The sequence below is a fragment of the Protobothrops mucrosquamatus genome, unplaced genomic scaffold, assembly GCF_001527695.2.
Source record: "Protobothrops mucrosquamatus isolate PMUCROS unplaced genomic scaffold, P.Mucros_1.0 scaffold1794, whole genome shotgun sequence".
NCBI lineage: Eukaryota > Metazoa > Chordata > Lepidosauria > Squamata > Viperidae > Protobothrops > Protobothrops mucrosquamatus.
Window position 1 is genome coordinate 113,611 of NW_015387932.1, and position 16,121 is coordinate 129,731.

The 16,121-nt window shown below is 42.7% G+C and overlaps 1 protein-coding gene across 2 annotated transcripts in view; it reads right to left on the reverse strand.

Annotated features, from left to right (window-relative positions):
- Positions 1 to 1,296: 1,296 nt before the first annotated feature.
- Positions 1,297 to 16,121, reverse strand: part of FBXL21P — a 19,393-nt gene continuing 4,568 nt past the window's right edge. Inside the window, exons 1-4 of one of the 2 annotated variants that reach the window (XM_015823185.1) lie at positions 10,870 to 10,906; positions 8,602 to 8,724; positions 4,628 to 4,799; positions 1,297 to 2,046 (exon numbers count right to left, since the gene is read on the reverse strand). In XM_015823185.1, coding sequence (XP_015678671.1) covers positions 1,403 to 2,046; positions 4,628 to 4,799; positions 8,602 to 8,616 — 831 coding nt within the window. In that variant the 5' untranslated portion in view covers positions 8,617 to 8,724; positions 10,870 to 10,906 and the 3' untranslated portion in view covers positions 1,297 to 1,402. Of the gene's footprint in view, positions 2,047 to 4,627; positions 4,800 to 8,601; positions 8,725 to 10,869; positions 10,907 to 12,784; positions 12,957 to 16,121 lie in introns of those variants that run through there. The other variant, XM_015823186.1, reaches the window with a different exon arrangement.

Sequence of the window (16,121 nt, forward strand, 5' to 3'; positions counted from 1 at the left end):
AAGATTTGAAATTTAACAAGTTCATCGGGAGATACAGACTTTTCTCCTTTATTCTGAACTCTTAATTCTCAGATCTATACTGCTCTTCCACTAACATGTCAGTAACAGAACCCCAATATTTGAAGTTTTACATTCCTGCAATTTGCAGCCAAGAAGCATATTATTATTGTTATAACAGAATGTTCAGGCAGATTTTTATAACACTAGCTTTTGTAGCACACAGTCATACATTTGCCATAGTTCTAATATTGTTACTGCTGCTTTTTACAAATTTGTACATTACCATCAGTTTTCATTAGAGGAAAAGGAAAAACAAGCTTTAGTTTAAAATTTGGGACATCAAAGGCGGCCAGTTGTATCAAATACAATACTAGCATTGTAGTACGTACTTTGCAGTAGATCAGGGGTTTTCAACCTTTCCACCCATTGTACTACTTTTAGGATATGGCAATATCCGAGGACCACCAGTCGCCTAGCAAGGTGTCAAAAACTTGATGACCCCCCCAAAAGGAAAAAAGTGATAAAGTACAGGTAGTCCTTGACTTACAACAGTTCGCTTAGTGACTGTTTGAAGTTACAATGGCATTGAAAAAAGTGCCCCCCAAGCCACAGCCGAGCAAACACCTGCCTGCCCTGCGGCGCTCTTCCTCCTATCCGAGGTTTTCATTGTTGTGAGCATTTCTGTTGAGGATTGGCAGCAGGGGGGTGGTTTGGTTTTTATTCCTCCCATCTGCTGGGTAGTTGCAGCAGGTTTTGGTCACTTCACATGACCCTGGACAATATGACCGTCATAAATATGAATCAGTTGCCAAGCATCTGAATGTAAATCACAAGACCCTCGAGATGCTGCAACATTCCAGCTGATCGGCACTTCTTCTGGGCTCAGCAGAAGCACCAGGATCAGTAGCAAGCTCCAGCTGGAGCCTGGCACTGATTCCTGGCACTTCCACTGAGCCCTGACAGCCCTGCAGCTCCAGCCATCTCTCGCTCAGGCTTGTGCGGTGCTGCCACCGGTTCAGCTCATTCCCTCTCCCACTACCACTTTTCTAGGATGGTCGCGTACCACCTGCCAGGTGCCAATGTACCACAGGTGGTACCCGTACCACTGGTTGAAAAGCCCTGCAGTAGATGATGATGTCTGTGAAAATTGAAGACATAATTTTAAATTATTCTAATTGGAGAATAATCTAAGCACTTAATATTTAAGAGATGTACTTTCAATCTATATACTTCAGTACAGTACATATTCCATTTCTCAAGGGGCATGGTATTGCCACTACATAATTAAGTACTGGAAAAAATAATTCAGTATTATATCTCTGATTCAGAATTCCCTATTTGCATAGAAATCAACATCCTGTACAGTCAGGTCTGATCATTACAGTCTTATGGCTTGATCAGTTTACCACGTAGGCATCATATCAGGGAACCACATTCTTCCAAGATGTTTGGAAACTTCAGAATGAATTTGATCCAGATTATAGTCACTATCTGGAATGAGCACTTCTTCCATAATGGACAGTTGTGTGAGTCTGCCTCCACACATCTTTACAAACTCAATAAAGCCTCGACAGGTAACTTCACATTCACCAAGTCCCATGGCAGTTAAATTCTTACAGCGTTCAGCGATGCGAATGAGTTCATCATCTAAAGGCTGAAGACCATTAGCACAAACAACCAATTCAATAAGTCTTGGGCAGTTCAATCCAATGCGGCCAAGCATTGATTTGCTTACTGCACGGCCAAAGTAAAGATGAGTTACGGGAGTTTCCTCCCTGAAGAATACATCAAACTCTTCCTCATATAGGAAGAAATACATCACAATGTTGACTTTAGGGGAATGCTTAATCAGCGCATCCCAGCTTTGCTTTTTGATGGTGTGAAATTCAGTCTGTCCAGGATTCTCACTTACAACGTCTACACGGAGATGTTCCAGGTTAACGTGCTTCTCACTTGAAAGAGCCAGTAACAGTTCATCACTTAGTAGATGGTAGTTGAGAGCCAACTCCCTAAGGCCATGACACTGGTCAGCAACACAAAGAATTCCTAAAAAAAAGATAGAAAATTCAACCCAAGTGTATAAAATATACTTCAATTTATCTTTTTATGCTATAGTGCTCATATGCCCAGCAAAGTTGCAAATATTTTAATGTATTCTGAACCGGGAGGGGGGGGGGAATCATGAAATTGATGGGGAAAAGTTCTACATTACTTCCTCTGTTTGTTCAGAAAACACACATCTGCAACTTCAGTGAAGAAATACTATCAATATCTCAATAAGTTTATCATTTGGTTCTTTGCAGTGACATGTTCTAAACAAAACATTTACATACAGTAAATCATTCAGAAAAAAAATCTTTAAAATCAATGATATTTCTTTCAATGCAGTTTCAGTCCAAAAACATGCACAATAGACATAACTTGCAAAGATTTAATTGGTCATAGGAACATATATTGTCATCAGGAAGACAAAAATGTGATGCAAGGAGGGTTTTTAATTCCATTACGTTTGCACTTTTAATTCTGCATAATTAAAGCCACTAAGTAATTTTATTTTGTAATCCATTGAGATATTTTTGTGAAATCTTTCGACAATCTTTAATTTGTAATTTTGCCTAATTTCATCTGAAAATAAACTAAATACCTATTTAACTAGGAATTTATGAAAAAAAAATCAGTTCATCTAATGAGCAAAACTCTCCCCCAACCATCTTCTGATGTGAAAAACATGCAAATCAAAATAGTAACTCTTATGACTCTCACAGAACAACCATGTTTGTCATCTTGTAAAAAAAAGAACATGTGTTGCAAGTTGCAAGCAGGCTCGTGACCGCTTGGATGAAAAGATGATTCCAGAGCCTCTCCATTTATGGTGCTTCTGGATCCCTCAGCAAAGAACAACTGGATACAGAGCTGAGGAAGAGGACCACACAGGTTCTGGAAAGGAAAAGATTTCTCTCTTTACCCCAAAGAGGATGAAGTGATTAAGTGGTGAAGATTGGAGACGCCCTATTGAAACATTTTGAAGTAGCAACCAGCCAACTTATGAACAGAAATGTACTTCTTTTCTGGGTCTCACATTCAGAACATGATAGAAAAGTTCCTGACTATAACTTTCTACTGAGACACATTGAAACAAATGATACAGTTTGATATAGTCTGAAGATAGTGCAAGGAAATGAATTTCTGTGCAACAGAGCAATGAATCTAGAGCAGACATGTCAAACTCGCGACGTCACATGACGTCGCATAACGTATCGGAGCTTTTTTGCCATTGCCGGCAATGGGGTGGGCGCGGCTCCGGTATGATGAAACCGGCCCACGGGCCGGCAGTTTGACACCCCTGATCTAGAGGTACTAACAGTATTTTTTAACCATTTCCTGTTGAATGATATGACCTTACAAGAAATTCTACAAGGATCAAATAATTGGTTAAATATGTTGTGCCAATGGAAACAGTTTGGACTCTGATTCTTTGAGATATATGGAGAACAAACTAAAAGAATAGAGCACTTAATGCAGAAAAAACAATATAATTTACTAAGCATTATTTAAGTCTGGTAGAAAGAAACTACCAGAAGAACGCATAGGGGAATGCACAAATTGAAGAGTGTAACTTATTTAAAAAATTATAGACCATATACAGTATCTCTGTCCTCAGAGTCACCTGAATCAGAGTACAAATGGGTGTGGAACCTTCTTGGGACTGCTGAAAGGACTGTGTTGTAAACAGAAGTGTAATGTTTTCAAGGAAAAAAGCAAGGAACTCCAGTTGCCTTTTAGAAAAGTACCCTTGAGATATGAAATTACAAGCATATTATTGTGATGATGTGCTACAGATGGCCATGTCAGGCAGAAGATTACAAAGACATATGGAAGAGAGATCTAGGAATAATGGAAGACTTCAATTACCTGGACATCAGCTGGAAAATCAAATCAGCCAAGTCTTTCCTTGTTGATTGTTCATTTTTCCAAAAGAAAATGAAGGAAAAAAAGGTGGCTGGTGCTCCTATATCTGATTCTAATCAACAGGGAAGGGCTGGTTGAAGAGCTAAACAAAAAGGGAACCCTTAAGAGAATGGGACATGACATGATTTTCAATATGCTGGTCATATGACACACACTATATTTCAGGAGAGCTAATGTCAGCAAACTCAGAAAAGTACTAGGCGGAACCCCATGGATGGCTATCCTCAGATTAAACAATATAGGAGAGTCAGTAATGTTCCCAGAATAAGACCAACTACACTCCACTCCAATGAGAAGAAAGATGGGAGAATTTAAGAAGGCATTATGGTACAGGGGATTGGACTAGTTGAGTTTTAAAGTCTTTCAGATCTTATGTTTTATGGTTCTATGAAATTCAGAGCATTCCACAGCAGGTTAACATTACCAAACTGTAATATAATAAACCTGCTTCTTCATTTAAAAGATTAGCCCCTGTTGCTACTTCCAAAAATCTATTCAAAGTTTCTAGTTAAGAATGAACCCAGCAGCTGCAATGACAAGAGTAAAAATTGGCATGAAAAAAATTCTATATAGCAAGATAATTTTGAAACCAAAGGGCAAAGACAATACAATAAGAATAGTTCATCACTCTTGCCACAGCGTTGTATTTATTACTTACCAGCAGGGGACACATGAGGGCAGCTGCTCATTTTAAGCAATTTTAAAGTATCACTATTATTAGCAACAAGGACCTTCAAGGATGGATCATCTACTGGAGTATCTTCAATCTTAATGGAAGATAATGACTTGGAATTGATGAACACCACTGTCAGGGCTGATACAAAATGAGCCTATTCAAACAAATTAAAAAGGAAACGTTTCACATACATCGGCTTTTACAGTTATAAATTCATTGCACTTTCAGAAGTGATGTTTATCTAGAAGTATTTAATGAGTCATTGCAATAAAATACACATACGGTTTAGAGCTATTAATATTGAAGAGCAGACTCCTAACAATCAATGAATCTTCTTTATGAGTACACAAGTCCTAAATGCAATAAAGATGCTTTTTAAGTTTATAATGAGATATTAAGTTCATACTGAATTACTCAGGAGATCAAATTCAAATACTGAGGTAACAGCATGATTTTGCCAAAAAATTATAAAAAAATATGTCATTTAGATGAAAGAAAAGCATTGAGCAATAGATTACTTCTCCTCACCCCGTCTGGTTAGTTGAATATCGACTGCAGTAAATTAGAGAGGCACACAGAAAATGAATTGTGGGAAGAGAATTATTGTGAAGTAATTATAATTACATCAATTTATGAAATAATTTGAAATAATTGTGAAGTACTGTTTGAATGGAAGTTCACTTGAATTATATTGAACGTAGTCCAATGACATGAGGATGTTTGTTTGTTTTTTAAAAAAAACCCCACTCTTCTTATAGATTTTATTATCAGGAATGTTGCTCTAAAACAGGGGTGTCAGACTTAATTTCACTGAGGGCCACATCAGGGTTGTGATGGACCTTGGGGGGCCGGGTGGGCATGGTCAGGGTGAGTGTGGTCAGGGTGGGCGTGGCCAGCTCAACATTGCTTGTGTTGGGCACCTGTGTGGTCTGGGCAGGGCTGGGGGCATCCAGGCTGGTCCTCGAGCTCCTAGGGCACTGGGACCCCACAGCCCAGTCCTGCTATCCCATGAGGGTACCCTGCTGCACTTATCTCCTCCTTGAAGCTGCTGCTGTTGTTCTTGCTCTGCTTGGCCAGGTTGCTCATGATGTGTGTGGGAGGGCAAAGTATGTGGGTCAGAGGGAGGCCCACTCTCTCTCCATATGAGGAAACCTGACTTTGTAACTAAAGTATCCTCAGCAATAGGAAGGGAGACCACTAGAAGAGATCAAGAGGAGGAGATAAGGGGATGGCAAAAGGGGAGCAGGCTGCTGGTGGCCAAATGCTTTAGGACAGCACTTCGCTCAGACCCTCCCTCTCTCTCATTGTAATCCCCTCCCTTCCTTCCTTCTTCCCTTTTCTTCTTTTTCCTTCCCTCTTTATTCTTTCTTCCTTCCCTCTCTTTCCTTCTTTTTCCTTCCTTACTCTCTTCCCCTCTTTCTTTCTTTTTTCTTTGTCTTTCCTCTTTCCTTTCTCCTTTCCTGTCCCTTCTTGGATGCTCAAATGCAAAAGGGGAAACATTTCTCGATGCCTTCTTGCAGGTTGCAAGAAGCTCCCATCTCAGCTTCTTTCCCCTCTCCCGTTCTTTTCCTCCCAATGTCACAGCATGGGGCTGCAGGAGGTGATACCCCCCCACACACACACGCGCGCGCACACTCACACAAACACATGTGCAGGTTCTGGGAGAGGTGAGCTGAGAGCCATGGAGCAGGAGGAAATGATAGGGGAAGTGGTCAAAATTGGAAACTTCTGTCTGGAGCCTCTGGCAGCTTAAAAAAAACACCATGTGGAGCAGTGCCTTCCTTTTCAGTCCACCCTCCCTCCGTTGCCTCCACACCGGGGTTGACTCTAAGCCTGCCGAAAGGGCAGTTTGGCTTTCGACCCCCTCTTGCCAGAAACCGAAAACTGCTGCCGTTCACCTGCCGTGTCCCCCTGACAGCCCCTGCAAACTCCTATTGCACGCTGGCAGGCAGAATCCTAAAACTCCCATTATGTTTCCTCCATGCTCAGGAAGGAAGCTGCCGGCCACGGCTCTCCCACTCGGGGGTGGGGTGATCCCAGTGGAAGAAAAGCCTTGCAGGCTGTGAGACCAGGCCAGCGAGTGGGGCAAGGAGGCGCTAGTGCAGAGGAAGGCGAGCAGCAGCCCCAGCGGCAAGAAGGGCTGCTGAAAAGAGCGGAGTCTGTGTGTTCGCCTGCTACAAGCTCACCCATCAGCCTTTGCTTTCCACACCTCAGATCAGCTGTAGTGCACCATGGAGAGCTTGGCTGACATGGGCAAGGCTGGCACGCACACAGACTCTGCTGTTTTCAGTGGTGCTTTAGTGCCTGGCCCAGCAAAGTGGAGCCAGGCGTGGTGAGGCGAGGGTCGGCAAAGCAGAGCCGGACAAGGAGGCGCAGTAAAACGGGGCATGGCTGGGCATGACGGGCGAGGCTGAGAGGGGTGGGGCAAGGCCGGGTGGGGCGGAGTGAGGCAAATGAGCTGCAGTTGCTCCTGTGTACCACCAGCCTCTGAGTGCGTGCGCCGGGAGATCGCCCAGCCAGGTTGGGGTGGGCCAGGGCTGGGGCAGCGGGGGCCGGTCCCTTGCCATTTCTGGTACAGCTCCAGGGGCCAAATTTGGACCCTTGGCGGGCCGTATGCGGCCCGCGGGCCTTGTGTTTGACATGTCTGCTCTAAAACTTCCCCATCTCTAGTCAGCATAATCATGGTGGATAGTGATGTGAATTACAATAAACCATCTTGAATACTCATTTATCTAATTTAGCAAAAATATGCAGTACAATTGTAAAAATTTGTGGATAAATGGATCAGCAAATGGCTAAGATTTTCAGAAGCAACTAAACGGTAATAGATCACTTGAATATTCCAGCTCTTACAAAACTATTATATGATACAGGAAATATACGTAAATTTTAAAGAACATGGATTTGGAGCATTCTATTTCAGCAACCTCATCCCATTCACAACATTTTTTTTCAAATTTGGTATATTTTCTAATTTTGCCTATGTACTGATCATCACGTGATCAACATACTACTAATGTAATATTTTCATATATATATATATACACTCCCATATTTGGGCCGATAGGGTGCATCAAAAAAACACTCAAGACACACATATATATATATATATCGTGGCAGTAATAAAAGTATCCGAACACCAGGATAAAAATTTTAAACCAAAGCTGTTTAATCTACAAAAAGTACTAAGCTTTCGTCGGTCAAATTTCCAAGCTATGGATGCATTGACAAGCACGGCCCCTTTAAGAACAGCACGGCTGGTACTAATGAATGGACCAATGACCCGTTCAAGGGTTAGAGCACAGAGGCGGCCAGTTATATAAACTAACTCCCGGATCCCAACGTTTTTACACTCTGACGATGTCGGTAGTTTGGCCGACGAAAGCTTAGTACTTTTTGTAGATTAAACAGCTTTGGTTTAAGATTTTTATCCTGGTGTTCAGATACTTTTATTACTGCCACGATTATATATATACACACACACAACTAGAATTCTTTTGGTCACAAGGCGTTGTTTTCTCATGCTAGCATTTGTCATGATCTAAGGTTTTCATGGTAGGACCTGCTTATTTAAATTATAGGGTGCTACACAACTGTGCTGCTTCACTTGCATAGCAATATTTGGTTCAGTGAATGGAAAAGGATGGAAAACAATTTCACCAATTACTTCTTTATGCTGCAGCTACTTTTTCACTTTGTTCCAGAGGATTGATGGATTTTCTAGAAATGACAAGGAACTGCAGCAGAAAAAGGAGACTAGAAAAAGGTCATTTTTTTTCTCTCAATTTGTAAAGGTTCCTATTGTACCAGAACTTTGTTCTTAAAGCAAAACCAATCAATGAATTATTTCCAAAAATGACACACTGGGGAAAAATTATATAGACTGTGTCCCCAAATATATGTATATAAAAGTTGAATTTATCAGTTTTCCAAGTTCATATCTTTGCAAGCAATACCTTAGAAACATCCATGAAACTTGGCTTTGCTGTTGAAATTAAGCCAAGTGTCTGAATAGAACAATTCACCAGCTGAGAAAGAATATCACATGCTGCTTCTGCAGACTCAGTACTGCTGTCAACCTGAAAAACAGCATTTCATCAAGATAAAGATTATCTCACGCTGCCATTCCTTTTAAACTTCTTTGCTAGCTTTAAAGCATATTGGAACCCTTTGATTCTCAGCACTACTAAGTGGACTTACAACACTTCCAATGTTAACTGAGTCACCATAGGTCTGTGGTGGCGAACCTATGGCACACGTGAGCCATCTTTGGTGCCACGCGAGCCATTGCTGGGCCGAGCTGCTCCCTCTTCCTCTCCGCGCATGCGCAACTTTCCGCAGAGCTGTGCATACGCAGTCTGGGAATAGGCGAGAGGCTATAAAGGAAGCAACTTTCGGCGGGAGCAGCATTTGCTGCAGACAGCGAGTGAGCACCAGTCGGAGCAGACAGCGAGCACAAGCCGACAGCGGTAAGTTTCAGCAGCCGGCCACGCAGGGGAGGACGACAAGGGGCGGCTGGCGGATGCCTTGCCTTGCCTTCGTGGGCGAAGGCAGCAGAGCGATAAGGGCGGCAGGGGGTGCTTTGCCTTGCCTTGGCCTCATTCGGTGACAGCAGAACGGTAAGGGCGATGGGGGGGGTGCATTGCCTTGCCTCGTTCAGCGACAGCAGCAGAGCTGTAAGGGCGGCGGGGGGGGTGCCTTGCTTTGTTCAGCAACGGCAGCAGAGCGGTAAGAGTGGCCGGTGGCGCAGGGGGTGCCTTGCCTTGCCTCGGCCTTGTTCGGCAACGGCAGCAAGCAGAGAGTAATGGTGGCCGGGGGAGGATGGGGCTGCCTCTCCTTGGCCTCGTGAGGCTATGGCGGCAGCAAAAGGCGCGGGGTGGCCTACCTGCAACGACGGCTTCCCTGTTCCGGGGTCCTCTCCTTTCGCGGCCTCTGCTCAGCAGCCAGCATGCCACCCGGCCAAAGGCGGGGACAACAGCTTCCCTGCCATGTCTCCATTTGCTTCTCAGTCTTCGCCACGTGTTTGTGGGACAAAAAAAAAGTTCCATGAGACTTTCTAACTTCTCGCGAGAAGTTAGAAAATCTCATGGAACTTTTTTTTAACCGATAGTCCCACAAACACGTGGCGAAGGCTGAGAAGCAAATGGAGAAACAGAATGCAGCTGCCCACGCCCAGTCCAGCCCACCCAGTCTGCCATTTCCACCATAGTCATGCCCACCCGGCACCCAGCGATACATAAGTGGGTTTTGGGTTGCAGTTTGGGCACTCGTCTCTAAAAGGTTTGCCACCACTGCCATAGGTCATTAAACGATACATTGTCTGACCACAACTTGCAATTTTAGGGCTGGCTTTTCCATTGACTCTGCTAATCAGAAGCCAGCTATGAAGCATGCAAATAGTGTGATCACATGACTGTGGGATGTTGCGATAATCATAAAACCCTACTGCTTATGAACATTTGAATCTTGATCATGTAACCACAGGGATACTGCTACGATTGTAAATGCAAGAACTGGTTGTAAATTTACTTTTACAGTGCCATTATAACTTCAACCTTCGCTAAACAGGTTGCTAAACAGGCAGTTGTTAAGCAAGTTCTACCTGTACATTTAAAAATATAAGAAATATAAGGCGCCACTGTGCATTTACTAGGATGTACCTGACATAGTATTCAGGTGATCAAGACTGATTCAGTTTTAAAGAAAGTACACTAAGACTTCAATCAAAAGACAGTCAAAGACAGTCCCTTACATGTTTATTCCCACAAATTTCTAAAGTTAGATGTGATGAGAAGTGATGAGTGATCCATATTTCAATCTGCTTCTTTTTGGTCTGTATATAAATATGTCTATTCACTTGTGCTAAATGTATTGTTTGCTGCCAGCAATTCTTCCCACACCTTCTGCTCTGAAGAACTGGGGGATTTATTTATTTATTTAGCATATGGCATATAATACATGCACTAGCAAAATATATTTGCATATATTAATATATTAAGAACTGGAAGATATTGTGAACCACATATGGACTGAAGGGACAAGGGCGTTAAGAGAAAACTGAGCTGGAGTCCCCAAATCTACTTTAACACTTCTAATTAGCATTTCTTCAATACTTCAAGTAGGCAATATATAAAAGAAGTTTCCCACACAAACAAAAAACAACAACAGAAAATATAATCCAAGGTGCAAACATACAAATTCAGAGTTATTAAAACATTCTTTACCTTGAAGCTTACATACTGCAAATGATTAGCATGTCTTTTGATAATCTNAACCATGTTTGTCATCTTGTAAAAAAAAGAACATGTGTTGCAAGTTGCAAGCAGGCTCGTGACCGCTTGGATGAAAAGATGATTCCAGAGCCTCTCCATTTATGGTGCTTCTGGATCCCTCAGCAAAGAACAACTGGATACAGAGCTGAGGAAGAGGACCACACAGGTTCTGGAAAGGAAAAGATTTCTCTCTTTACCCAAAAGAGGATGAAGTGATTAAGTGGTGAAGATTGGAGACGCCCTATTGAAACATTTTGAAGTAGCAACCTGCCAACTTATGAACAGAAATGTACTTCTTTTCTGGGTCTCACATTCAGAACATGATAGAAAAGTTCCTGACTATAACTTTCTACTGAGACACATTGAAACAAATGATACAGTTTGATATAGTCTGAAGATAGTGCAAGGAAATGAATTTCTGTGCAACAGAACAATGAATCTAGAGCAGACATGTCAAACTCGCGACGTCACATGACGTCGCATAATGTATCGGAGCTTTTTTGCCATTGCCGGCAATGGGGTGGGCGCGGCTCCAGTATGATGAAACCGGCCCACGGGCCGGCAGTTTGACACCCCTGATCTAGAGGTACTAACAGTATTTTTTAACCATTTCCTGTTGAATGATATGACCTTACAAGAAATTCTACAAGGATCAAATAATTGGTTAAATATGTTGTGCCAATGGAAACAGTTTGGACTCTGATTCTTTGAGATATATGGAGAACAAACTAAAAGAATAGAGCACTTAATGCAGAAAAAACAATATAATTTACTAAGCATTATTTAAGTCTGGTAGAAAGAAACTACCAGAAGAACGCATAGGGGAATGCACAAATTGAAGAGTGTAACTTATTTAAAAAATTATAGACCATATACAGTATCTCTGTCCTTAGAGTCACCTGAATCAGAGTACAAATGGGTGTGGAACCTTCTTGGGACTGCTGAAAGGACTGTGTTGTAAACAGAAGTGTAATGTTTTCAAGGAAAAAAGCAAGGAACTCCAGTTGCCTTTTAGAAAAGTACCCTTGAGATATGAAATTACAAGCATATTATTGTGATGATGTGCTACAGATGGCCATGTCAGGCAGAAGATTACAAAGACATATGGAAGAGAGATCTAGGAATAATGGAAGACTTCAATTACCTGGACATCAGCTGGAAAATCAAATCAGCCAAGTCTTTCCTTGTTGATTGTTCATTTTTCCAAAAGAAAATGAAGGAAAAAAAGGTGGCTGGTGCTCCTATATCTGATTCTAATCAACAGGGAAGGGCTGGTTGAAGAGCTAAACAGAAAGGGAACCCTTAAGAGAATGGGACATGACATGATTTTCAATATGCTGGCCATATGACACACACTATATTTCAGGAGAGCTAATGTCAGCAAACTCAGAAAAGTACTAGGCGGAACCCCATGGATGGCTATCCTCAGATTAAACAATATAGGAGAGTCAGTAATGTTCCCAGAATAAGACCAACTACACTCCACTCCAATGAGAAGAAAGATGGGAGAATTTAAGAAGCCATTATGGTACAGGGGATTGGACTAGTTGAGTCTTTCAGATTTTATGTTTTATGGTTCTATGAAATTCAGAGCATTCCACAGCAGGTTAACATTACCAAACTGTAATATAATAAACCTGCTTCTTCATTTAAAAGATTAGCCCCTGTTGCTACTTCCAAAAATCTATTCAAAGTTTCTAGTTAAGAATGAACCCAGCAGCCGCAATGACAAGAGTAAAAATTGGCATGAAAAAAATTCTATATAGCAAGATAATTTTGAAACCAAAGGGCAAAGACAATACAATAAGAATAGTTCGTCACTCTTGCCGCAGCGTTGCATTTTTGTTTACTTGGGTTTATTACTTACCAGCAGGGGACACATGAGGGCAGCTGCTCATTTTAAGCAATTTTAAAGTATCACTATTATTAGCAACAAGGACCTTCAAGGATGGATCATCTACTGGAGTATCTTCAATCTTAATGGAAGATAATGACTTGGAATTGATGAACACCACTGTCAGCGCTGATACAAAATGAGCCTATTCAAACAAATTAAAAAGGAAATGTTTCACATACATCGGCTTTTACAGTTATAAATTCATTGCACTTTCAGAAGTGATGTTTATCTAGAAGTATTTAATGAGTCATTACCATAAAATACACATAAGGTTTAGAGCTATTAATATTGAAGAGCAGACTCCTAACAATCAATGAATCTTCTTTATGAGTACACAAGTCCTAAATGCAATAAAGATGCTTTTTAAGTTTATAATGAGATATTAAGTTCATACTGAATTACTCAGGAGATCAAATTCAAATACTGAGGTAACAGCATGATTTTGCCAAAAAATTATAACCAATTATGTCATTTAGATGAAAGAAAAGCATTGAGCAATAGATTACTTCTCCTCACCCCGTCTGGTTAGTTGAATATCGACTGCAGTAAATTAGAGAGGCACACAGAAAATGAATTGTGGGAAGAGAATTATTGTGAAGTAATTATAATTACATCAATTTATGAAATAATTTGAAATAATTGTGAAGTACTGTTTGAATGGAAGTTCACTTGAATTATATTGAACATAGTCCAATGACATGTGGATGTGTTTTTTTTTTTTAAAAAAACCCCTCTTCTTATAGATTGTATTATCAGGAATGTTGCTCTAAAACAGGGGTGTCAAACTTAGTTTCACTGAGGGCCACATCAGGGTTGTGATGGACCTTGGGGGGCCGGGTGGGCATGGTCAGGGTGAGTGTGGTCAGGGTGGGCGTGGCCAGCTCAACATTGCTTGTGTTGGGCACCTGTGTGGTCTGGGCAGGGCTGGGGGGATCCAGGCTGGTCCTCAAGCTCCCAGGGCACTGGGACCTCACAGCCCAGCCCTGCTATCCCAAGAGGGCGCCCTGCTGCGCTTATCTCCTCCTCGAAGCTGCTGCTGCTGTTCTTGCTCTCCTTGGCCAGGTTGCTCATGATGTGTGTGGGAGGGCAAAGTATGTGGTCAGAGGGAGGCCCACTCTCTCTCCATATGAGGAATCCTGACTTTGTAACTAAAGTATCCGCAGCAATAGGATGGGAGATCAGTAGAAGGGATCAAGAGGAGGAGATAAGCGGATGGCAAAAGGGCAGCAGGGCTGCTGGTGGCCAAATGCTAAAACAGCACTTCGCTCAGACCCTCCCTCTCTCTTATTGTAATCCCCTCCCTTCCTTCCTTCTTCCCTTTTCTTCTTTTTCCTTCCCTCTTTATTCTTTCTTCCTTCTTCCTTCCCTCTCTCTCCTTCTTTTTCCTTCCTTACTCTCTTCCGCTCTTTCCTTCTTTTTTCTTTGTCTTTCCTCTTTCCTTTCTCCTTTCCTGTCCCTCCTTCTTGGATGCTCAAATGCAAAAGGGGAAACATTTCTCGATGCCTTCTTGCCTTGTGATCGTATGCCACTTTTGCTAGTAGTTTGTGACCACTTAAAAGACGGAGAACAAACCAGGCTCAGTTTATCCCGTGCTTGCATTTAGTGGGGGTGTCCACAGACAACAGTACAGCACACACACACACGCGCGTGCGCGCACACACACACACACACAAACATGTGCAGGTTCTGGGAGAGGTGAGCTGAGAGCCATGGAGCAGGAGGAAACGATAGGGAAGTAGTCAAAATGGGAAACTTCTGTCCGGAGCCTCTGGCAGCTCAAAAAAAAAACAAAAACATGTGGAGCAGTGGCTTCCCTTTCAGTCCACCCTCCCCTCCGTTGCCTCCACACCAGGGTTGACTCTAAGCCTGACGAAAGGGCGGTTTTGCTTTTGACCCCCCCCAATGCCAGAAACCGAAAACTGCTGCAGTTCACCTGCCGTGTCCCCTTGACAGCCCCTGCAAACTCCTATTGCACGCTGGCAGGCAGAATCCTAAAGCTCCCATTCTGTTTCCTCCGTGCGGAAGCTGCTGGCCGCGGCTCTCCCACTTCGGGGGCGGGGTGATCCCAGTGAAAGAAAAGCCTTGCAGGCTGTGAGACCAGGCCGGCGAGTGGGGCAAGGAGGCGCTAGTGCAGAGGAAGGTGAGCAGCAACCCCAGCGGCAAGAAGGGCTGCGGAAAAGAGCAGAATCTGTGTGTTCGCCTGCTACAAGCTCATCCATCCGCCTTTGCTTTCCACACCTTGGATCAGCTGTAGTGCACCGAGGAGAGCTTGGCTGACATGGGCAAGGCAGGCGCACACACAGACTCTGCTGTTTTCAGCGGCGCTTTAGTGCCTGGCCCAGCAAAGTGGAGCTAGGCATGGTGAGGCGAGGGTCGGCCAAGCAGAGCGGACAAGGAGAGGCAAGGCTGGGAGGGGTGGGGCGAGGCCGGGTGGGGCGGAGTGAGGCAAATGAGCTGCAGCTGCTCCTGTGTACCATCAGCCTCTGAGTGCTCATCATTTCCTGTGCGTGTGCTGGGAGATCGCCCAGTCAGGTTGGGGTGGGCCAGGGCTGGGGCAGCGGGGGCCGGTCCCTTGCCATTTCTGGAACAGCTCCAGGGGCCAAATTTGGACCCTTGGCGGGCCGTATCCGCCCCGCGGGCCTTGTGTTTGACATGTCTGCTCTAAAGCTTCCCCATCTCTAGTCAGCATGATCATGGTGGATAGTGATGTGAATTACAATAAACCATCTTGAATACTCATTTATCTAATTTAGCAAAAATATGCAGTACAATTGTAAAAATTTGTGGATAAATGGATCAGCAAATGGCTAAGATTTTCAGAAGCAACTAAACGGTAATAGATCACTTGAATATTCCAGCTCTTACAAAACTATTGTATGATACAGGAAATATACGTAAATTTTAAAGAACATGGATTTGGAGCATTCTATTTCAGCAACCTCATCCCATTCATAACATTTTTTTTCAAACTTGGTATATTTTCTAATTTTGCCTATGTACTGATCATCAAGTGATCAACATACTACTAATGTAATATTTTCATATATATATATATATATACACACTCCCATATTTGGGCCGACAGGGTGCATCAAAAAAACAATCAAGACATATATATATATATATATATATATATATATATATATATATGTCCTTTAAAATTCTAAAAATTGGAGGATGACTCCTGGGTAAATTCATGTTCGAAGGGTCACAAGCAGTGAGACCACCAGGAGATTAAAAAGTTACAAAAATTTATTGCTATTAAAACATTAAAACACCTAGCTTTCGCCGGCCTCCTGCCGGCTTC